Source organism: Trachurus japonicus, chromosome 5, assembly GCF_045865225.1.
Source record: "Trachurus japonicus isolate A0001 chromosome 5, Traja_1.0".
Lineage (NCBI taxonomy): Eukaryota > Metazoa > Chordata > Actinopteri > Carangiformes > Carangidae > Trachurus > Trachurus japonicus.
Window position 1 is genome coordinate 9178513 of NC_140911.1, and position 24735 is coordinate 9203247.

General features: G+C 41.8%; 1 protein-coding gene across 9 annotated transcripts in view; it reads right to left on the reverse strand.

Annotated features, from left to right (window-relative positions):
• Positions 1–1877: 1877 nt before the first annotated feature.
• cita (citron rho-interacting serine/threonine kinase a) overlaps positions 1878–24735 on the reverse strand; it is a 37978-nt gene continuing 15120 nt past the window's right edge. The window contains exons 16-50 of one of the 9 annotated variants that reach the window (XM_085776019.1): positions 24585–24638; positions 24195–24335; positions 23937–24062; positions 23272–23367; positions 22624–22740; positions 21834–21943; positions 21282–21456; positions 19797–19994; positions 19503–19556; positions 18692–18889; positions 17975–18168; positions 17703–17838; positions 17437–17541; positions 17007–17147; positions 16686–16793; positions 16364–16556; positions 15671–15832; positions 14725–14748; positions 14095–14232; positions 13429–13609; positions 13236–13327; positions 12963–13067; positions 12580–12749; positions 12162–12206; positions 10402–10482; positions 10157–10292; positions 9355–9494; positions 9100–9192; positions 8856–8964; positions 8556–8684; positions 8257–8337; positions 8085–8163; positions 7150–7332; positions 5307–5694; positions 1878–4022 (exon numbers count right to left, since the gene is read on the reverse strand). In XM_085776019.1, the coding sequence (XP_085632145.1) occupies positions 3999–4022; positions 5307–5694; positions 7150–7332; positions 8085–8163; positions 8257–8337; positions 8556–8684; positions 8856–8964; positions 9100–9192; positions 9355–9494; positions 10157–10292; positions 10402–10482; positions 12162–12206; positions 12580–12749; positions 12963–13067; positions 13236–13327; positions 13429–13609; positions 14095–14232; positions 14725–14748; positions 15671–15832; positions 16364–16556; positions 16686–16793; positions 17007–17147; positions 17437–17541; positions 17703–17838; positions 17975–18168; positions 18692–18889; positions 19503–19556; positions 19797–19994; positions 21282–21456; positions 21834–21943; positions 22624–22740; positions 23272–23367; positions 23937–24062; positions 24195–24335; positions 24585–24638 (4506 nt within the window). In that variant the 3' untranslated portion in view covers positions 1878–3998. Of the gene's footprint in view, positions 4023–5306; positions 5695–6098; positions 6192–7149; positions 7333–8084; positions 8164–8256; positions 8338–8555; positions 8685–8855; positions 8965–9099; positions 9193–9354; positions 9495–10156; positions 10293–10401; positions 10483–12161; positions 12207–12579; positions 12750–12962; positions 13068–13235; positions 13328–13428; positions 13610–14094; positions 14233–14724; positions 14749–15670; positions 15833–16363; positions 16557–16685; positions 16794–17006; positions 17148–17436; positions 17542–17702; positions 17839–17974; positions 18169–18691; positions 18890–19502; positions 19557–19796; positions 19995–21281; positions 21457–21833; positions 21944–22623; positions 22741–23271; positions 23368–23936; positions 24066–24194; positions 24336–24584; positions 24639–24735 lie in introns of those variants that run through there. The other 8 variants (XM_085776018.1, XM_085776021.1, XM_085776025.1 and 5 more) reach the window with 8 other exon arrangements.

The window sequence follows — 24735 nt, forward strand, 5'->3', positions numbered from 1 at the left end:
GGATGGTGCAGATTTTTTTTATTTTTCATAATTATTTCTCTATACATTATGTATTAGACCTAGTGTACAGTTTACAAGTAAAACACTTTTTCAGTGGATGTTTTTGACAACATAGATGTCAGTTTCAAAAGGTTGATTTCAAAGTTTAGGATTTTCATATTCAACCCACACACAAAAAAAGGAAAACAAACCCACAGTTGTTTAAATCTGTATCCAATAGGGTTGAAATATTGAGCTTGAATTTATCTGTGTTCACCGACAAAAACATCATCACCTCTTCATTTGGTATTTGTATCTGTGCCACAATCATTTATATCGAAATGGATAAAAGGCGCGACGAGACCGTGTAGAAATCACCAGCTCATTTAGCACAATTTATTGACCTGTCATGACCACGTTACCACCAACCTTCGTCACATTTCTCGCACGCTTCCTTCTCATGACTGACGTTGGCCTACGTTTGTCTGACAAAGTCATGGAGCGACAGGGCACGGCACGGCACGGCACACATAGAACACAAACTATTTATGGGCCCTCCGTTTATTCAGTGAAGGTAAATGCACTTGCTGACATTCATTCCACTGAAGTGTGTGACTGACTGACTGTCCTCCTCTGGCTTTTTCTCTGCTGGAGCCTATAGTTTGAAACGCTTCCACCACGGCCAAACTTTTGGTATTTGGATTATCTCAGTGGTTCCCAACCTTTTTTGGCTCATGACCCCATTTTGACATCACAAATTTCTGGCGATCACGTGGCGTGGTCGTCAGTCAAGATGCACCAGCACACATATTTTTATCTGCTGCATTTTATTTGAACTTGATTTATACTCGAGAAAGTAAAAGTAAAGAATACAGTTGTTTAAGATTGTGTGTGGTGTTTTAATCATAACTTAAAAAAGAATAATAATTAGTTTAAAAAAAATAATTATCAGTAATTTTTTTAATCAATTACTAGACATTTCAGGCGACCCCATTTGAATTCCAGGCGACCCCACGTGGGGTCCCAACCCCAAGGTTGAAAATCACTGGATTATCTTAACAGCGTCTGAAACCTGTTTATAGGAAATATTAACAAAAGTCATTGAATAAAACTGAAACAGTTTTGACCTTTTAGATTCATTAAAAGGGGAAAACAGAAGAATCTATTCATTCACAAAACGGTCTTTGATTGACGTTTTACACTACACTGGTGTCAGCATTAAAGAGCTTGTGAAACTAAGCTCAGCGATGTCAACAGCAGTAGGTGTGAGATACTTGAGTGTAACACTGCTGGCACTGAACTTGTCCTTACAATGTGCCACGTCCCTCAGCGCCATTAACAAGTCGTCCCGTGTCACTTGCAGCTCCCAGGTCAAGAAAAGTGACAGTGTGTGAAAATGAGCTCAATGAGCCGGGGTTAGGAAGGCAACGCTAAGGGAGTGAGTGCGAGCTAAATAAAGACAAGCCGGCCCCCACGCCCACCACCACCACCATCATCATCGTCTCCCCCTGCACTGTCAAACACAATGCTGTTGATGAACTAACAGCAGATGCCAGCGGTGTCATCTCGCAGCATAGTGTGTACAAGGAGGTTAGAATTAGACGAGGTATTGTTGACCAGAGGCTGTTGTTGAAAACTTCAGCTCGGCTCTTAAGTTTGTGATCTGAGCAGCCGCTGCAGCTACTGGCACCGGAATGACAGTCGACTGAGCGCTGGGATCAGGCACCTATAAATAGACGAACACTCTCCTAACACAATGGACATGGACAAATGGTCATTTCACAGTGCGAGTTTTGATCGGAAAGAACAATGAGAGAAAAGGAAGATAATACAAAGGAAGAGTCTGTCTGTGTCCACAACTTGAATTAACACAAACACAAGAAAGGCAAAATTAGAAGTGAAAGACAATGGTTATAATATTTAATATTCTGTGACAAAATCTCTACAGGGAACGCTAATAAAACATTTGTTAGCAGACATCAACATCATATCCAGCGTTTACGGCATTGTGATTCAGGATCATGTGGAAATAAAAAATAAAGTTAAAAAAACAATATAGTAATAATAATAATAATTATACAAAATAATGCAGGATGGGAAACCCTTTTGTGTAGAGGCCCTACTGAGACCTGTAGAAAACTTGTGCAACCTGTAGCATTGGGTGCTTTCTGTTGAACGTCTGGGACCAATGAACGTGTTCTATCTTCTTGGCTTAAATACATTCAGGAAGATTTCCTACATCTAAAAATAACAAGAGCGGATTCAAAAAAGGTGAATAAAAATCTTCCTATCGAGTGCCCTACTATTGACAGACACACTTGGCGAGTTAAAATGTGTCGGCTTCCAATTTTTCGAATAGAAAATTCTATTTCTATAGATCAAATTGTGATGCACAGAAATAAAGTGAGCTAAATTGGTTCAATGCGCTCGGCAAATGTGGACGGATTTTGGATTTTAACTTGCCAAGAGGGCCTTGAGAAAAGGAAAAACAAGAGGTTTATTAATTATGATAGGAATTTACTGTGCAAATAGGTAGTAGTGCTTCATTCTTGAATTGTGGACTAAAAATATAACCCGAAATGAGGCAGAAGCAAGAAGACAACACTCCGTTTCATCTCAGATATACATATCCATGCCATTTACGAATCAGGGAAAAAACAAAAAAACAAACAAAAAAAAGATTATTTTTATCTTCACCTTGAACAGTTTTGGGTTATATACAATATTAAGGGACATTATACAAAAAGTAATGCTCAAGTACTATGTTGTTAAGCTTCAAACATGATCTTTTTTTCCCTCCTCTCCTGTCGTATAATTCAGCTCTGAGGTTTTGCCATTGACAGATGGAGATGCATACACGAGTTGGATCGAGATACAATCACTCACTTGATAAAAGACGTTTTGGACATATTAAAAGAATACTCATCGGACATTCAAGAGGACACGTAATCACGTTGTTTTGTTTTTTTTTCTTTAACAAAAATAGACACGGCTTATCCAGCCTTGAAATTCCTTCTCAATATATATAAAATTATGTCTTGTCTATTTACAGTCAGATAGCGTTCTGAAGGATTAGAAAGGTCCTGCTCCATCGCTGCTGGGGATTGTGGGTAGTGCAGTTTTTTTTTTTTAGTGTCGACCTATCCGTGGGCAGACAATCATCCGGTGGTGTGGTTCTACAGGACGGGTTGGGGTTCGATTTGTTGAAATCTTATTTCAAAATTTGTTGCTGCTCCAGCCGAGTTGTGTCATTGTAACTAACCAGAGTCTCGACAGGAGACTCAGGTGAGCAGCGAATGATTGTAACTAGCTGAAAAAAATGATTGTGTGTTGACTTGTCAGCGCAGGGCTGGAGACAGAAATGCTATTACATGTGTTTCGACCGCTCTCCTGTCCTGAACTGTAGCTACTATGGACAGAGCTGAGTGTGGGAAGGTGCCGGGTGTTTTAATAATGTTATTTTTTGAGTGAACCACTGCCATTTTCACTAGTGACTGAAATGATTTAGGCATCCACATTGTGAGATAACGATGCTACTGCTGTGCTTATCTATTGTCGTGTCTACCGTCGGGAGTTAAATGAACGCTGAGTCAAGTCTATTTACGGAAAGGTTTTGTTTGCTTGTTGTTGTGGAGGAAACCTAATCAATATACTACCTTCTCAGAGGATAGAGCACATATTCAGATACACTGCAAAGAGAAAACCTGCTAATATTGTTAATATGGCATTTTGTTGACCTTTATTGACTTTGGGTCAGGGTCATTGAGGAAAAGAACCTGATTCTGTTGACATCTATTTTTCCTTCCTCTCGCTCTCTCTCTTTGCCTTTTTTCTGTTCTACGGTTCAGCTACTAGTTGTTTTCCTCTCGGTGGTTTTTCAGTTTAGATGTCAGGCAAAACAGATGTGTGGCAGTGTTTCATCATGAGTTGGTGACATTCTCACTGGTTCTCGGTTTCTTCCTTTCCCTTCTCAAAGATGAATCTCTCTGTCCATGCTGGGTATGCGGCTCTGCTGCGTCTCAAACAGATGATTGGTCCCACACCTGGCGGATCAAGTCAACAACAGACATGCAGGGACAGATGTTAGAATAATTTGATGTATGCCTATGATATCGGTACCAAATGATAAGCTAAAAGAAAAGACTGTTCTTAAAAAGTATTAAAAGTGTCAATCTCCTCATCCTCTACAACCATTGCCAAAACAATACTTTTACTTGAATTGGTACAATCTGGAAAAACTTACATTCATCATAAAAGATGATATCACCTGCTACAACAACACCTGGTCCTCATTTATGCAATTTATCCAGAGCTGATCCCTCCAAGCACTACTCCACTCTGTTCATCCTTTTTTTAATATATATTTTTCTCTTTTCTTCTTTTTATTCCTAACAAACTCAAAATGCCTGCTCAATACCCTTATCACAATTCCACCCCCGCTCTTTGTTTTGTTCTGTCTTAGTTTGTTTGTTCTGTTGCCCCTCGTCCCATACTGTTCTGTACTTGTCTAACAGTCCAGTAATGTGTGCATAAATGTTCAATAAAAAAAAGTGTCCATCACCTGTTTACAGCAAATGTGGAGTAACTAAAATATTTTTATCTGCTTTTTGCAGGGTTACATGATAAAATGCAACTACCATGCCTGTGAATATGAGGCTCACAGCTGCATCAGCTGGCTAGCTTAGCATTACGACTGGAAGCAGAGAGAAACTCCCATGATGCCTGACTGGGTGCAAAAGTAAGAGAATCCACCTCCTAGTGTCTCCTAGATCAAACATTAATGTTATATGTTTTTTTTTTTCATTCATACAAAAGTACAAATGATTGGTTGCCATTTTTTGTCACATTGAGATTGAGGTTACCAAGGCAACCAGTGGAGACACCAGGTAGACTACACTTCCAGCCAAAGCAGTCTGAGACATAAAAATGACAACTAGTCATTTTCACGCTTTGTTTCCTGTCTCTTCTCAAAAGCTGAACTAAACTCATTGGCTCCAGTTTCATATTTAGCACAGAGACAGATCTGAGAGTTGTGTCCTTCTCATTTAACGCTTGGCAAGAGAGTGAATAAACATTTTTCACAACAACTCCTCTGACGTAATGTGTATCATTAGAAGACACAAAAAGCATCCACATGTTGTCTACATGTGTTGTCACCAGTTCACAGAAGGGTTTGTTATACAACCTTAAAAGGTGAACATCGGTCACTTCAAAACTACAGTATATCAGAAATAGTCATACAGTCTTTGGTTACACAGTCTTGCATAGGCATACATGAGTTATATCAAAATTTCCCATTACAGCATCAACAGAGACGACTGACAAACCTTGTTAACAGGGTTAATGGGCGTGCGTCCAGAGCCGGTATGAAGCCTTTGGCGCTCTTCGTATCGTCCGGGGGACCTCTCCCTACGGACGTCCATCATGCGGCCGGGGGAGCGGTCCATGCGAGGGTCGGCCATGGCTCTGCCCGGGGAGCGCTCTAACCGGGGGTCGGCCATGGCCCTGCCCGGAGACCCCACTATCCTGCTCTCCAGCATCCTGCCGGGAGACTTCTCTCTCTCCAGCGGGCGGCTGGGCGACTTGTCACGGCGAAACTCTGTGCGAGCCTCCCGGTAGCGGTGAGGCGTGCCGGGGTCTCCGTGAACCATGGGGTTGGCCGCCAGCCTTTTAGAGATGTGCTCATTGTAGGACGGGGGCCCGCGTTTGTTAGGGCTGTTTAGGGAAGGAACCGAGGCATGAAGACGAGCACGGAGCATTGGTTAAAGGGAAAAAAGGAGTCTTGTGCTTTGGGACACGGGCTTTGCTTGGCACTGTGGGAGTCAGGTCGGTCTGCAAAATGAGGTAAAGGATGATGTGCTCACCATCGAGCCTATTTGATAAGAAGCAGCGCATCGCATTGCTATTTATAACTATACCAAAAAGAACTCATTTACTCCATTTGGTTTTCTAAATGAGAATATAGTGAGTGACTGGTTTGGAAATTAGTCCAGTTTTTAAAAAATCAACACAATGAACAAGAACAGCTCAGTTATTTGTGAGCTTCACATCGTAACAGAACAGTCGCAGAACATAATTGGAGGAAGTTATTAGTCTTTATTCATCAGTTTCCTTCCAACATTTGACATTCATCCATTTAAAAAGTAATTTCAATTTTTTTTTAAAAAGACAAAACTCATGATTTGCTACAGATAAAAAATGAACTCCTCCTCCTGTAAAGAATGAAATGAAGGTGTTACTCTTCTGTTTTACTGTGTTATTATCATTATTATTATGTCAAGCATTGAACCGTCACCACCAGTGCATATCGACCTGTGCCCATCAGTGCCAGCTAGTCCCAGTGACCCCTCAACAACACCAGTGAACATGGAGTAAGGAAGTTAGGTGAAATGCTCCTAACTCCATATTCTCTGGAAGATGAAACTCACCAAGAAATAACAAATAAACAAACAAATGAATTAATTAATAAATAAGATGCTGAGAAATGAGGAATTAAACTAATGGAATGTATATCTTTCTCTTCTCTATTTTACTTTCAACTCTAGACTTATTTTCCGTCTGCAGGATTTATTATTACACTACAGCAGAACTAATTTCCACTGAGCAGGATTTTCCTCTGGAGGTCAACTCTTATATTTCAACGGAATGAATGAGGGAAGGGCATTATTTATTTATCAAATGCAGAATAAAAGCAGGTATCAGACTATTATGGGTCGTCCCAGGTTGCTTATTGGGCATCTGGGCATCTCAGTCAGTTGCTACAGCCAAATAACCTCTTTAATCTCCATCTTTGGCAATTGCAATGCTATATTAAATTACTTGTTTGAGTCGTGCCCATTACACTTTGTGGGATAATTTTATTTCCCGTTAATAGGAAATAAGTAATTACACTAATCCTGTAATGCTGATTATATACTGAGGGAATCTAATTCTGCTAAAGGGATAATACTGATGTTAGAGTAAAAGATAAAACACTTTGAAGTTGACATGCAGTATTCATCGATTTAATGTTAAAACTTGTTTGGTCATTCCATCAGCTTATTCCTTCATTTCTTTATTTGAGCAAAGTGTCAGTGACATTAAAAGCCCCAGACTTAAGATTTTATTAGTAACCACAAGGAGATGTGAGAATGTCACGTTTAACAAAATAGTCCCTGTTCATGTCCTCACCTGCGTCCGGAGCCGTTACGCTGCAGGTCTCCCATACCCTCCTGGCTCTGGACCAGGTTGCCCTTGCAGCAGATGACCCTCAGTTTGTTCTGGTAGGACGAGGCCAGGTAGATGGCTCCAGAGGAGATGGCTGGGCCCAGGTAACGTGGGTTTGGGATATCCAGGTGTGCATACGAGTGAGGCCTGGACAGAGATAAAAGGATTAGATATGGAACTGTTTAAAACAGCATTGACTGAAATGGATTAGTTCAACATTTTGGCAAACTGGCCATTACCATAATCCCTATAGTCATAGCAGTAGGTTCGTTACCTTTAATTGTCGGTGCAAGCTATTTTTAGAGCGGCTGAGCAGAGCCGTGAGCTGCTCAGAGCTACACTACGGAAGCTAATGGGATTTCTTGGTTTCCCTCATCAAACTCATCAAATACACAATCCAAAAACTAAAAAAAGGCTCTTGTGGATAAGCTGTGACCTGCACATTCACCGCGCTATGAGATAATAACAGAACGTTACCAGACAGAGTTGTTTTAGAGGTAAATTCATGCAAAACTGCGGATGCGCATTCCCGTCGTGGGAATGTCATAGCGTGGTGAATGTGCAGGTCACAACTTGTCCACGAGAGCGTTTTGGAGTTGTTGGATTGTGTATTTGATTAGTTTGATGAGGGAGACCAAGAAATCCCATTAGCCTCCGTAGCATAGCTCTGAGCAGCTCGCGGCTCTGCTCCGCCGTTCTAAAAATAGCTTGCACCGACAAATAAAGAACCTACTGTTATGACTATTATGGATTATGGCAAAGGGCCAATTTGCCAAAATGTTGAACTATCCCTTTAACAACAGGATTTCTACAAAGATCCACAAAATGATGATTATGTTTACTCGTGTAAACCTTAAATGAGGCACCGATACCGACATAGAAACAGAAGGTAACCTCACCCCAGAGCAGCGTGTCCCTGAATCTCAATGACATCCAGAGAGTTGAAGTAGGTCACAAACAAGTACGGTTCTCTGTAGGCTGAAAGACCAAACAATCCACATTATTTTAGAGAGAATATAAACCGTTAATTCATTGGGAACTATTTGAAAATAGGCTCTGATCTGCACTAACCAAATGAGAGAGGCAGACGGCTCCATTTGATATCATCAGTTCTGCTCCTGCGGCCGTATGCATCCACAAACACGCCAAACTCTGCAAGAGAAATATTTCAAATGTCATTTTAAAGAAACTGCCTAAACAAATCTCTTGTCAAAACTAGGCAAACGTCACACATCCACAAGAATCGTTTTCCTGGTGGTGACAAATTTTCTTGCACAAAAGGTTAAACTTCAGCTCCTTCACTGGAACATGTTTTGACATGCTCGACTGCACACACATGTGCCCACACAGACAGAAGATAAATGTCTAACCATGGAAACAGAGCAGGTATTCATCCTTCTGCGGAGCGGTGGTGACCTGGATGATGGAAATGGGGAAACTGTGGGAGGATGCGGCGAAGACAGCCGAAGCCAGCGTTACGTCATTCTTATCAAGGAACTCTGCAGAAAGAGAACAGAAAGAGAATCAGCAGCCGTCAGTTCGTTCAGGCGTGAATGTTCAAACTTCACAGCCAAAGAGACGCACTTGTGTAAGATTTGCTCAGAACACCATCTGGTTGACACAAAGTTTTATTTTTAAAGTGCAATATCAGTGCAGAAATTTTCAGCTACCTTCCAGCACATACTGCTTCATTTCAATCTCATAGAACTTGTTGGTGCCGATAATGATGCTGTAGCCGGTGAAGTGGATACAGCTGCAGGGCTCAGACGTCTCAATCTCCTGTAAACACAAGGTGAAGCTCAACACGGACACTTTTTTTCCAAACTCATTACAGCCTGAAGAAAAACAGAGCGTCCAACATCATACCGTCATCACTTCACACTATTATCTGTGCTTCTTTAAAAGCCCACTCACCTTTCTGATGCAGAACTTGTTGAGGCTTTCATTGAGTCGCAGAATTGTAATCTTAGTGGGCATAGCAGCACAGATACAAGTCCCATTATCAATCTGCGAAGAAAGAACAATTCTGCAATCAGGACAGCAGTAAACGTCTGCAATTAGACGGCACACCGCTATGCTATTACTCCGATCGTTACCTCTGACTAAACAACAGCCTAGCATGAATGATTTCATTCTGTGTTAAGCAGCAGCAGCAACAACCAGACTTACCTTTCCAGAGGAGAAGAGGTGGCATCCCTTCACCGTCTCAAAGATGAAGGGGTTGAGGTCGGGCTGAGCCGGGAGATGGGACTGGGACAAAGACTGTTTCACCTTCTTGATCTCCACCAGACACAGTGCCCGATCCTCTCCTGGAGAATGTGAATAAATGAATAAGTAAGAAAAAAAAAAGTGCAATCTTACATTGATATACACTCACATACACTGCCCGTCCCCAAAAAAAGTCACACACTCTAATATTTCGTTGGGCCGCCTTTAGCTTTGATTACGGCATACATTCGCTGTGGCATCATTTCAATAAGCTTCTGCAATGTCACATTTATTTCCATCCAGAGTTGCATTCATTTTTCAAAGGTTCTTAATGGGGTTAAGGTCTGGACTCTGGTCACATTGGACCACATTTCTTCCTTGAAGATGATGGTTCTCCATTATCCTTCCAGTTTTTAATAATGTGTTGGACAGTTCTTAATCCAATTTTAGTCTCAGTGATCTTCTTAGATGCTTTATTTGCTTGATGCATGCCAATAATTTGACCCTTCTGAAACAGATTAACATATTCTCCATGACCACAGGATGTGTCGGTCGTTTAAGAAACGAGAAGCTACTGACTGCATCAGTTAAGTTTAAAGTTGTTGCCAGCTGAAACATAATCATCCATGCAGTAATTATCCAATGGGAGGCTCTTAACTATTAGCTTAGTTAAATCCAAGTGGTGACTTTTTCTTTGGACAGGCAGTGTATAAAACCTGAGCAATTGAGTGTACTGGGTTTCATCTCACTGGGATGTACTGACCAGTGATCATGAGCAGCTTATCGAGCTCCTTCAGGATTTGGATCTGGAAGACGGACGCCAGCCCGGGGATATGTGTTAAGGAGTTCTTTATGACGTTTAGAGCGTACAAACCCTCCTCAGAGCCGACCAACACGATCTGAAGGAAACAAGAAGTCAGATCATAAAGGTTTAACATGTGAACAACATGCAGCAGGATAGTGTGGGAGTCAGTCATCCTTCCGTCTATTTTGTTTTTGTCCTCATACCTGGTCAGTGAGAGGCAGAGTGCAGTTGATGTCTAAACGGTCGTCACCCTCCAGTTTCAGCAGAGAGTTCCCCAGGAGTTTCTATTCAGACAAGAATCAGAGAGAGAGAGAAATGGAGCAGGGGAAGGAGGAAGGTTAGGAAGATTTTTTTTCCCTGAAGATCTGTTGCTTTAGAGCAAAACAAGCTAACCCAGCAGGGATGACAGCCAGGGAGCCTTCACAAAAACCAAATTAGTAAATAAATATCCAAAATTAGAATAGAATTTACATGTAAGCTGGCGATGGCTAAATAAAAGAGACATTTTATTCCAAAAATATTTCAGCTTAATAAAGTATTTGCTGAAATAATAAAACATGTTCCACACCAATTTGTGCCAAAACTTTTGTTTAACAAAAACAAACTAAAGCAAAAGTAAAAAGGACCAAAAATGATTAAAACTAGGCAACATCCAGTCAAAAGTAACTCAATAAGACGAGTAACTGAGCAAGCATTTAGCAATCTGGTGTGTTTACATCTGTATATCACAGCAGTAACAGGCACAATAGTGGAAAGTAGTTTAATTCAATAAAAAATTGGTTTAACACGGGTAGTAGTTGTTTGGTTTTGACTTTGGCTCTTAATCTCAGGTTGCAGGGAGTCCAGGGACATAGACATTTTAAGGACAGGTGCTGTGAATTCAGTGAAAGGAGGACAGGACTAACAATACATCAACTATACGGCCAAATGTATGTGGACATGATGTTATCCTAATATTTTTTGGTCTGGCACAGCTTGTACTAGGTCACTTAGTTCCAACTAATAAATGTCTTAATGCTTGATTACATAATTTGAGACAATAAATATAAATTTGAGGTAACACTGTAAAGAAGGTCCATTCTTGTTTCACCACAACAATGCCTCATATAAAGAAGTGTTTCTTTAAGTGTGGTGTAAGGGACTGCATGGTGTACAGCCCTGACCTAAATCCCATCCAACACCTTTGGGATGAAGTGGAAACCAAATACAAGCTCAGCCTTGTCGCCGAACGCCAGTATTCAACCTTGTTAATGTGCTCCAAATTGTGGAAAGCCTTCCAAAAAAAAAAAGTGGAGAGACTATTACAGCAGCATTTTTAAAGCACATTTGGGTACAAAGGGTTGGGTGTTCTCACACTTTGTTCAGGTGTCCTCATATTTTTAGCCATATAGTACTGTATATTCTGCCTTAGGGGGGCGGGGGGGAGCTGCATATTGAGCTTTCAAATGCATATTTAAACAGTAAAATAAACACTAAAGAGACAGGAGCTTTAAAAACACTTATGTGCAGTTAAGGGGAACAAATCAAACAGTATTTACAAAAGTAAGAATATAAGAATGATAAGCTGCTTCTGAAACTGCAATAAACACACAAATACCAAAAATAGAAGACTGCAGACTGAAGTTAAGATCAGATATGTGTGTGTGTGTTTCAGTGACAGGGGCAAAAGTAGCACGGCTTTTTGCAGAAGCATGCATACCAGTAACATATGACATAAGGCCAAAAGGTGCACAGCAGAGTCTATTCACATCCATGCAATATGTAAGTTTAATGAGTGAATGAGGCTGCTTTTCAAAGGGGCAGCTATTCCCATTTATTATTATTATACTCATTCACAGAGCCTGAGACTGTGCTGACCTGTACTGAACAGCACCAGTGTTGAATGCGTAGATGTGTACAGCTACTGCATGCTCAGTCGGTCGGTCGACTGAAGCCCAAGCATTCGTGCAGCTACTTACTGTACCTGAACCAGAGGGGAAAGGTTCTTCTGTCTTTTAGAGACACCTGCCTATAATATGATCCACACAACCGAGTTGAATGGAGATACACAATACACACGCACAGTATAATCACATCAACAAAGACGATGATGACGACACACAAATAGAAGACGTGGATGTTGAGAACATGCAGAGAGAGAAAGAAGAGGGAGGGGGAGAATAAGAGGTGAAGGCACTGGCTGATGTTTAATGGAGGCATTCAGTATATTTTACCCAACAATACAGCCACCCTTGGATTAAATTACCATTTGACATGTGCATAATGAAATAGGTGTATTTGGGATGTCTTTTCTTACAGCTTTGATAGACAAACTCAAATTTTTTTTACCTAATCAGGCCTGGCACTAGCAGAAACATAAAATATACACACACAATACTTACAGCATCAGCATCTACTTTGTCTTTAGATCCACGGCTTCCAGCCACCACCGACTCCAGCACGGCCACCCAGCGCTGCTTGTCAGGGAAGCTGGGAGCCATGAAATAGACGGACTGGCCCGGCCAGCAGGTGGTGTGTGGATGCGACTCGAGCTTCAACACATACGGGATGTCTGCGTAGACGCACACACAGAAAGATGGATCGAGTGGTTATCTTGCCAACAGCTTAATTTCACATCTGGGCAGAACGGTCAACAAGTTGTTGTATTTTGGGATTAAAAGTAAAGATGTGATGTGTGGATCCAATTTAAAATTTGGCAAGAGGGTTATACTTAACATCCTACAATAAGCTGAGTGAAGCAGATTAGGTGGTATTGATCTGGTACCTGACTTGGCAGTGTTGATGAGCTCAGAGGCTCCAACAGCTCCATGAACAGTCACCTCGCCGTCAGGCATACAGAGCTCAAACTCCTCCTCAGCCTTGACACAGTCTAGAAGAAAAACACCACATGACTGTTTTTATCAAATTCTGCTGTATTGATCTCTGTGGAAACGGTTAAATGATGACAAACTGTCTGGAAGTAAAGGCTAAAACATATTTTCCCCAATTGTGTTGCGTCAGTGGGAAAATAAAGCCATTTATAAAAACCAGCGCTCACCCTCTCTGGGCTCACTGTCATAGATGGACACTTTGGTTCCATCCAGCACCACGTACTTCGTCTCCCAGCCTTGTTGGCCACGTTTCCCATTTCTACATGAGCAGACACAAAGATATACAAAACACCATCAATGCTGTGTATATATAAAATGCTGCATATAGTGTGTATGACAGTTAAGGACTGAATTAGTTACCTGGGTTGCTTCATCCATCCCTCCAAGCGAACATGTCCACTGGCCTCTTTAACCTGCAGCGCAGGTGAGTTTGCCTTTTCTCGGCACAAGGCCTCTGAAAAGTGAGTGGCATACTCAGCTGGCAGACCACAGGTGGCCGGAAGACATGGTGAGCATTTAGGATGACACAGGGTGTGGCACTCTACAATAAGACAAGACAGAGCGAGGGGGTGAATGAAAGGCAATTTTAGATTAATTAAACAATAATCGTAATATTCTTCTCAATAATGTAGCATTTCATCCTGCAGTGTTGTCATGTTTGGCAGATAAGAAGCAGGATGTCACTATAAAAATATACAAATAGCTATCATCATCATTTTTTGCTGTTATATTACAATAATTGACAATGATGAGAAATGCTACTGTGTTTTTCTCATTACCATGTGTCCTTTTAACACTGCCTCTTCACTGTTTGGGAATGAATCAAAATCACATATTTTCAAAACAGAAGGAATTTTAATGATAGCCAAAACTCATTTCATCAAGTGAGAGGGTCTGTTTGTGATAGCCACACAATAAGGTTTCCAACCATGTTTTTTGAGCCGGCCAATAAAAAAAAAGAAAAAAGATTTGTCCTCTAAAACATTATCTGATTTGTTGTTCCCAGCTACAGTGCAGAATACCAACCTAGGCAAGTGGCAGCCTGTCGTCCAAAATGCACAGTGTCCAAGCAAACGGCACACTTGGCAGCCCTCATGTTGAGCCCCACAGTGAAACGATGAGGGATGTTGTGGTGCATTCTCTCCTTCACACGACGCCCAAACTCTGCAGTACAAAAAGGGAGGAAGAAGCAGGCAGGGACGGGAGTTACTGAGAGAGAAATGTGGCACCATAAAGTTTTGATACAGGCTTAATCACTTCAGAAATCACTTAAATTTTCCCCCCCCAAACAGCATGTGGCAAAAATAATGAATGAACTTGTATTACTGCAGGTATTAGGCATATGAATATTTAAGTACTTTAAAAATAGTCAATCATAATAATTTTACACATGCCAGTGAGCATGGGATGCATTAAAATGCCCCTGGATGAAAAGCTACCTCTGCTGTCATCTAAACCATGACTCCAGGAATGAGGCTGAAGAGAAGAGAGGACGTCAAACTTGACCTCTACCGTTGTAGTCAAGTCAAGTCGAGACAAAAGGACACAGGACACAGTATGTAAGGTATGATATGGACATATGTGTGTAGTATAGTATATCATGCATGCTGATGAGCTCATGCATGCGAGGAGACGCACTGGTGACTGCTAACTTACTTTCAAAGGTGACCCTTCTCTTTTCTGTGAGGAGCAAGAGGAAAGAGACAGAAAGGAGAGAGCAGTCTAACAATAGCTATGTGAAAGTAAAGCAACACAGACAGTCAGGGGGTCTGCATCACAAAGCAAGTTCAACTTAACGAGCAACTGTTACCTAAATGTTTGCTGCTGCTGCTGCTGATGGAAAAAATAAAAACACATCAATGTGTTTCTGATCTTATCATATCATGATGACACACACGCACCATGGTGTTTAGAGATTCAGTTGCGTATGAATTCATTGTTTTTTTTTGTCATCAGAGGATTCATTTCAAATTGTTGCAGCATTTTTCCCCACAGAGGTTTTTCGATGGACTGTTTACACATAATGATGAGTCACTGAACCTGCCATGAAGCCTTGATACGCTTAATAAAGCTTCAGTTTCCATGGTGATCAACCACCCAAAAAAAAAAAAAATTATAGTTCAGCTTTGAGATAAGGGAAAGCTTGGATAATAAAAAAAACAACCACCAATGATACCTGGCTAATCCACTATTCTTACTTTGTGAGACAGGCCCAAGCAGGATTACAACGTTCGCTGGATAAACGCACAGTGAATAAAACCTGAAACAGCTGGTTTACTGTGAGCCCCAGTCACTGGTTTAACATGTGCTGAACAGTTATCCAGCTTGATTTAACTTTGTAATCCTGCTTGGTGAGACAGGCCATAAAAAAGAACACACACACACACACACACACAGAAACACACCTGATAAACAAAATAAGTGAACACAGGAGTCTCATTTTGTGTTGGAACCGATAGTGTCGGGGGTGAATGATCCCATGTGGGCAACTACACAGCTTCACAACAGGACGTCCACGGTTCAATTTGAGGCGTGTGAGCTGAAGGGGAGCTTTAAGATGTTTGTTTATTTGTCACTTCGTATCTCTGTGTGCACGACTAACCTTCGGGTGTGGAGGTCTCCTTACAGCGCGTGGAGGGGTTGAGCAGGCTGCTGGGGTTAGGCTGATGTTCTGGGGATTTCACTATGGCCGACATGAGGATTTGGTGGCGAGCCTGGGCCGGCGTGGACGGAGCCACGTGGTCCTGGGCTTTGAAGTGAGCCGCTGTTTCATCAGAAATAAAAAAAACAACCCAATATTAGATCAGTGATCTCAGAGTCTTTGAGATGGAAATATTTGGATCCATTACCAAAAAAACAAGTTAGATTCTGAAATGAATATCATAGGACCAGGCAGGTGTAGGTAATGGAGCAGGACCCTGCCATAGTAACTCTATTAAAAGATGTCTGGGAACAGATAAGGGAGGGGGCACATTATAGGATTTCTCTTCTCAGATGGGAGGTGCAATTTATGGTGTGTGCGTTTTAATGAAAAAATGTGATTACCAGAGTTAAATCAACAACACCCCTCTGACTCACGGTAAACAACAATTAAAAACTCAGTTTTACAGACAAAGTATCTGTTAGATGAATGCTGTATATCATCAACCTTGAATGATGATCCAGAGTTGACAACAGTGTAATATCCCTACAGCCAGCTGACAAGGATTTACCATCTTGCTCCAGGACTTGGCTCACCAGGAGATGCCATTAAGATATGAGACATGAGAGACTGTGTTATATATCTGGTCCCTACCCTCCTCTCTGAGGGACCGGAGCTCTATCCTCATCTTCTGCAGAGCCTCCTCCAGCTCGGAGCATCTTGAACGCTCCTTCTCCAGAGCAAGTTTCATGTCACCGTACTGCAGGGGAACTGCAGGCTGGGCCTGTGGAGCCAGAGCCCCGTTGGTTGTGGTACCTACATCCTCCCGCCGCCGCCCGAATATACCCTGTTCAGAGAAGGAGCAGTGCTTAATTTATTTATTTATTAAGATTTGCAGTTAAAATTAAATTTATTACTATGTTTATATTATTGCAATATAATAATATGGCTTATAGTTCACATTATATTCCCAGACCTTCTTTTTCTTGGTGGGTTGGTCCATTTTCGCCTGGAGGAAGTCAATGAGTTTGGTCTGCTGGGAGATGGTCCCCTCCATCTTCACCTTCTCATGGGAGTACACAGCCTGCAGGAAAGAAAACAGAGATTCAGAGAACGCCATACCTCTGAAGATTAAGGATTACTTTATCATCTTGGTCCCCACAGAGAAACACTGCTACTTACTGACATCAGCTGTACTGTTCTAATATCCAACTAGGACTCTCCCTTTCTTTCTCCCTTGACACGACAACACTGTTATGTATTTCATATTAAAACTGCACTGTGTTGAATTGAGCACCTGTATGTTCTCCAGCTGGTACTCCAGATCCGTCCTCTCAGTCTTGAGCATGTCAGTCTGGTCCAGGGCGTCCTGCAGCCCCTGGGTCAGACGGAAAATGTGGCTCTTCTGGAGGTCCATCTGCTGCTGCAGCTTCCCTTGCTATTGGGGACACCAGACGTCTGATTTAAAATCAGTCACATTTCAAAGTGGCCACAAATATGAATATATGGATGAAAAATAAATATAAACAAATATCGTTAACTCAAAAAAAAGATGCGCCCTAAACAGATTTCCTAAATCGTGCCTGTTCCTTTAAATAAAGTCATTACTTTCAATAGCAGGCTACAAATAGTCTCTGGTTTCATATTTTGGGGAGTTACGAGGGGCATAAATGCAAATTCCTTTCAATATATCAGGGATGTTAGGTAGGTCGTATTTAATCTTCAACCTCTTCCATGAGCCTCTGCTTCAGTTCTCTCTCCGTCTCCAGTTTCTGCTGTAAGCTGCGGGCGTTCATCTCCAGCATGGCGTGCTTCTTCTCCAGATCATTGAGCTGTGAGAACATATGAGTGCATGTTGAAGCGTTACACCACACACCCACTAACGGTGCTAGTTTACTGTTTCAGAAGTGAAACAAATATTTGTTGACCGTGGCGAGGCTTTTTACTCCGTTGACAAGAGATGAGCTTTAAGTAGGAACAAGCTTTAACTCACAGTGTCGGAGAGACTTTCAGCCTTCAGCCTCTGCTCCTTGAGAGCCTGCTGTAAGGCCAGTATCTCGGCCTTGTGCTCTTTGACTGCCAGCTCCACTGCCTGGCGAGACTCAGTGCTGCGCTGGTCTGCACGCAGCCTGTGAACGACGCAATAACAAATCTTACACCGGCGGTAACACGTTTTAATGAATAAATTGAATTACATTGAGCTGCCATCCTCGTGTGCAATAACAGTGTTAATAAATTCAAAAAGCATTCATGCTTGATTCTCACCGATTCTGCTTCTCATTGTCTAGCAGTCTCTGCAGGTCCCTGGTGCGTCTCTCGGCTTGGCTTTTTTCATCCTCCAGGGCCCCTCTCCAAGCCTCCCACTGCCTCTCCTTCTCCAGCAGCTCATCATTTAAGGACTCCAGCTCCACCACCTGCTCCTCCAACATGCTGCATGTTGTCTTCAGTGTCTCGATGTTCTGGCGAGAAAAACACAAGGCCAGACTGAAAAGAACGTCCTTCAAACTTTTTGGGGAAACTTGTGGTTATTGTGTCCTGTATTCTTCCCATAACAGCACAAAACAAAACATGATAATGCATCACTTTTTTTTGTTATCACAGTTTGAGTTATTTAAGTTTAAAGCAGAAGTAAGCGATCCGGTCGTTTTGGCTAACTTCCTGTCAGCCGATGGAGTTAGCAGTCCCCGCCCTCGTCCCTACGTCACCACATTCACGCGCATCCCTTGGCTGCACACACAGAGAGGACCGCCCCTTTATGCCGTTCTCTCTCCTCATTGGATAAAGGTTGTAGGATACAAGGAAAGTTTTCTCCTCGGCTTACAGCAGAGCAGAGTGACTGACAGACCCGTGTTTCAGACCAAACACTCTATAAGTGATTGCTGTCGGAAGATATAACTATTTAAGACTTATATTAACAAAATATTCCGCTTACTACTGCTTTAAGTTTAAATGCTCTCCAGCATTTCAGTGTATGCATATTACCTGTTTCTGGTTGTTGAGGTGCATCTCGCGGTCTGCCACCTCCCTCCTCAGTCGGTCCACTTCCTGGCTGAGCTGGAGCTGGTCCTCCCTCTCATCCGAGGCTTCGTCAAGTTGTTTGGACAGGTAGAAGTTCTGACGGTTTAACTCGGCGTTCTCCTGACTCAGCTGTGTAAGCTGCTCCTCCAGGTCAGTGATCACCTGAGGCAAGAAACAGGCAAGAGGAGGGGAGGGGGTCAGGCTGTGTTCATGGAAGTGAAAAGACATTTAAGCTTCTGTCCAAAACGCCAGGGTAATGGAATCATTTCAGTAACAGCACAGCTGGGCTACTCATAATTTATGACTTCACGATGACTCTAATTAATGCGAGCACTAATAGTTACTTCCACTACACTGGTCCCATGAGTGGGAGACATATCTTTGGCATGCAGGATTTAGGAAAAGGCTGATTCATTAAGTGAATAAGAATCCTAATGCTGAAGGAGGTGATTTGTTGAACCTATTGGATTAATGTTGTCCATCTGTGTTATTCATGTTGTCCTTTTATAAACTGTATAGTAAATGTGTGAAAAAATGTGTAGTGTGAGTGTGAAAACAACTGTGAATATCATCTGAATGAAGAAAATGAACCTGGGCAAAAAGTATGAGCCAAGGTGGAAAATCCCCCCATGCACCCAAGCAGTGTTTCCTCGCCCAAAAATTGATTAAGTCTACATTAGAATGAATTTAGGAATAACTATATATTCGAAGGTCATAAGAGAATTGTTCTTCTGCTGCTGCTGAGACTAAAGACAAAAGCTGTGGCAGCACTTACTGAGCAGCTGTCTCTCAAGGCATCAAACTTGCGCTGAATTTCGTCCCTGTGATTCTGTGAGAAACAAGAGCAAATGTAGAGCAGAAACACAACCACGTCTGACTGCCCTATATAATAATGAAGGATGACTTAACTGCTTACAGCATCATTTAAAATAGATCAAAAATGCAATGTGTACAGTACACTCCTCTTTTCATAACACTGATAGAGTCACTCATAGAAATACAGGTGCACATACGTTCATATTTGGATGTACACTAATTGCAGACATGTGCTAGAACTTGTTTGTCTCACCCTGAGGGCGGTGATCTCCTCCTCTGCCTCAGCGGTGGTCTCCTCCAGCTCGGTCTTCGCCTGCTGCAGCTGGCTCTCCAGGGCAAGACGTGCAGCCTGCAGGCTGCTAATCTGGGACTCGCGCTCCTGCAGTGAGAGGGTCAGCTCCGACACCTGTCTCTTGATCTCCAGCTTCTCCTCTTCATGTTCAAGGCCCATCTACAGAGGGGACAGGACCAATGTGATGATTGTGTGTAGGTGGAAATGTAAATCAAACCTGAACAGATTGTATTTGCATTAATTAATTTGCAGTAATTTTCAGAATTATTTCAACCCACTCAGATTTCCAGATGGGAGACATTATAGGACACAAGGGGAACTCAGAAATTGGAGTAACTCGAAACTTGTTTGAGTCACAACAGACGACCAGTGCAGACCGGCTGAAACCCACATCTGTTTATAGTGCAGACGTTTTCCAAAGAGGCAGATATGAATTTATTCATATGACTCTCTGTACAGAGTCCCTTTGCTTTCAGTAGGTTACATCCAATTTCAAGACGTTTCATTTCACCCTTTTAATGCCATCAAAAAATTAAGAGCCACAGATTAATTAAGTATGACAGGGCTCCGGCTAGCAGATGTAGAAATACAGATTCACACTCTAAGTGCAAAAACTGGGCAGCACAAAGAAGCATAAAAGAACATGGTGGAGAAAAAAATCTCTGGTAACTAGAGACCTAAAAATAAAATCATTTGAGGGAAAAGAACGTTCTTACTGTTACAGAGATGGAACGGCCAATTTCACAGATTGTGTGTGTGTGCGTGCGTGTGTGTGCGTTTATCTGTGAGGGGCAGAGAGGCCAGCAATTAAAATGCCAGTCCATATATTTTATCCCAGTGGGGAAGAGTGTGTGGAGGCAGAGCTATGACAAGCAGTCAGCAGGCTGTCCACCAGTAAGGTGTGTGAGACTGCACCCCAGGGGGGCAAGCTCTCAAACAGGAGGAAAGGGGGGGCATTGTGGTCCTCAATTATGTTGAAAGGTCTTTTTATATAATAGGTTTGTGTTGTACGCACATACAGCTAATGGGTTTTGTAGTGCTTTTCTCAGAGTGGTGGAGAAACCTTTTGCACATTTTAAACTTCTAACTTGCATTAAAACAAATTTACAAGGGACTGTCAAACACCTAAAGTTCAAATAAACACCTTTGGCCATGCTTTGTTTTCATATTATAAATATGTATTTTCTGACCTGTTATCAGCCAATGCAGACACATTGTCTCACAGATATCAAATCAATCCTATATACTCCTCTAGACCAGCAGACAATGGCAGTTTTGTAGAGGTGCCATTGTAGTCCTGCGGTATTTAATTAGCCGTTTATCTGAGAGGGATCTGAGCTCGGTAGCTGATCAGCTGCTTTAATCCCTTTTGTGGATGATAGTAATGAGGCTCCACTGTGCGCGACTTAAAGTGAGGCACTTTATCTTGAGTTCCTGTTGCCTCACCTCCCGTAGCCTGCTCTCCAGCTCCAGCAGCCGAGTCCTCTTGGTCTGCTCCTGCTGACTCATCTTCTCCAGGTGCTCCTCCAGTTTGGCGTTCTGCGCCTCCAGCTTTCCTGCCTGCGACTCCAAATAAAACTTCTGCTGCCGTAACTCTGAGATCATCTCTTCCTGGGCTTTCCTGATATAAACACACACAGAGATGCCGATTTTAGTGACTGTTTGGAAGCTTTCAAATCGCTCTAAATGTGCACAAAAAGTTATGTTCGCTACTAAGTGGTATGATGTACTTGAGCTAATTCATCTTAGTCGACAAAAACTTGCAAATTGAGGTGACGACGTTATAATAACACATGTATGTTAAGTACATTTGAGAGTTAAAGATGCACTTTCTGTATTTAACCAGAGAAATGATACACCAATTAACCTCAGGGGAGCTAGATTAGAAATGGTGAACAAAGATGCTAATGAAGCAATTCGACGCTCGAGGAGACAGAGTCAGTGTGGGTGTGGGCACTCATGAAAGTACAGTGTGGGCAGAAGGTCTAGTTAACTCACATATTCTTCTGGGTGTAGATGCTGCTGTTAGCGGCCAGCTTGTTAGCCTCTGACAGCTCGGCAATGCGTTGCTCCAGGTTCTTCATCTTAGAATCCATGGCATTAATGGTCTGCAGGAAGACGGAGACACAATAACAGTGGAAATCACATCACAGCAAACAGACTCAAAATGCAAGGATACATTTCACTTTGATTGATAGCCAAATCCTGCTAGGACACACATATTTCTGCAGCACAATTTTCATATAGGAAACTGAATTTTGTGCTCCAATAAAATCCTATTAGAGCCCATTAAGGTGTTGCCTAAGTCTTCTACTGTCAATGTCAGATGACTGCCTCTAAAAGCTTCTTAACTGCTTCAATTCTACCACATTAACCAGATTAGGACTTGAGCCCTGGCTTTATCGTGCAACATGATGTATACTTCAATTTAATCCAACTGTACATTCCAGTACATTTTAACCACTTCAATAAATTACTGCCTAAAGAAACAAATGAAAAACACTGATGGATTCGAGTCATCAAACTGTCAGAAAAACCTAATTTGAATAAAAGTATCATATGTTCACAAACAACTTTCACCCAGTAAAACTTATGTAATGCACTGAAGTATGCATTTGCTTAGTTTAACTGCAGGAATAAATAAAAAGTAAAAATCAGACAACTGTATAGACTGCTGCTGATTTAGTTTCTAATGCTACAAAACAATTTATGGTTTTTGATGATATGCAATATTTTAAATCCCTCATTTGGTTTAAATCAATGACAAATGCCTGTAGTGTTTCCTTACAGCTTTCTGTTCACTGATAAGTTTGCAGTTCTCCCTCGACTCCTCCTCTTGCTGGGCTCTTCTGGCCTCGAGGCTTTCCTTGTCGGCCAGGTCTACCTTCATCTGGGCCTCCAGAACCTGGATCAGACAGAAGAAGTGAGTAGAAGAATAGACAATGTTGGCCTGACATATTCACATTTAGGTCTAAATCTGTAATCTGCTATATAACAAAGAACTGAACCTGTAAAAAAAAAAAAAATACTGACATGGTTGTAAATGAACAACCTAGTGTGAAAGCAGTAATTAATGTGGTGTCAAGCCTCATTGTAAAACATACGACAGCTCTGACTTACATCCACCATAACACTGATTTAAAATGGCAGCGACAAATAGCAATTTCTACACTTTAATATATACACACACAGTCTAATGAAACAGTCCTGTAATAAATCCAACCTTCATGAAGGTTAAAAGTATGAGATTTTTAAGAAAATGTCTCAGAGGTGTTGAGTTAATTTCATGGTCATTTTGGAAAAATATGTGCTTACAATAGTTAATTTCAATGGAGTGGACAAGAAAATAGAAACCTGTCTTTATTATAATAGTTGATCCTGACCATCTTGAATGTTGGATTTATTGTATATATGGAAAATATTAAGACACTCCCACCTTGATCTTGTCCTCGAAAAGCCTTTCCTTCTGAACCAGTTGTGTTTCCATCCTCTGGGCTGTCGACTGGGCATCTCGCAGGTTTTCTTCCAGTTCCTTAAAAATAAGAAAACAGAATAAAATGCTCATATAAAACACTGAATAAAAAGCAAAGTGAAAATGGCTTAAGCTTATGTTAATCAGTACAACATAATTTGTATAATAAATAGAAACAAAACAGCACAAACTACCACCCTGATGACTGGACAAAGCAGGCTAAACCCCTGCGGCTACAGAAACACACACACAATCTACTGAAAAACAGACTGAAAGCTGTTCTAGTGAGTCAACTCCCAAACCAAAAAAGAGACAGAAAGAAAGAAAAAAACTTGCATCAAAAATCTTGAAATCCACAAATCGGCTGTAGCGGTTCCTGCTCATGCTGACACCGGAAAAATGTATGTATATTAAAAATCTATATATGCGCTGACACTTCTTGACTAGTAAGAGCTCAGCAAGCAGTTCTCTAGAAGAGGTGTATGTATGATGTGTACATGTGTGGCCTGAGATAGTCGAGGAGGATAAACTGCGAGGGGCTGAATGAATGGGAGAGGTAGGCTGGGGGGGTGAAATTAGGGGTGGAGTGGGGCAAGAGTATTAGCAAGCCTTATCTGTAGCTCTCTCACCAGGATCTTTTCAGCCATCTGCTGGATCTGCTGGGATTTGGTCTGAATGTCATCTTTCAGCTTATTCTCCCGCCGCTCAACCATCTCCAGCCTTTTTACCTGATTCTCCAGGGTCTTCCTGCCCTCCTGCTTACGCAACAAAGACAACAATATAAGTCTAACCACACAGAAAATGTCTCAGCAGCAGAGGCAAAAACAGTATGTAACAAACATCTGCATCATTTAGCTTTATTATTATTATGGGGTTTAGGCTGGTACCTCCGTCTCTCTCAGGCGGCGTTTTAAAGTGTCACTAGAGTCGGTTTTGCCTCGCAGCCGCTCCAAGTCCCGTTCCAGTCGTTCCTTGGCCTGTCGGACATTCTGCAGCAGCTCAGTGGCTTCGGTGCTCGCTTTTACTGCCTGGGGGAGGTCAAGAGTTCAAAGGGCTGTTAGTGGATCCCAAGACAAACCTCTTGATATGCTTCAGCAATTCCTATCCCATGAGACATTGAAAAAAAAAAAAAAAAAGGTTCTCCAGAGAGTAAACAGAGAGGCAGAGCAGGCTGAATACGGTTTGATCTGCTTTTCAAGCAGTAAAGAGAAAGGAGGTTACAGTAACTATAAAAGTTCAAATAACGTTAATGTGAACAAAACAGACAGTTAATTTACCTTGCACAGTTTGTCCTGGAGCTCTTGGATCTTCACTTGCTGTTCGGCATTAGTCTTAAAAAAAAAAGCAGAGGAAGCTCAGACATTTAATTCAAGTGTCACTACAGCTTTAGCCATGAAAATCTCTCCGACAAAGGAAGAACAGAAGAAC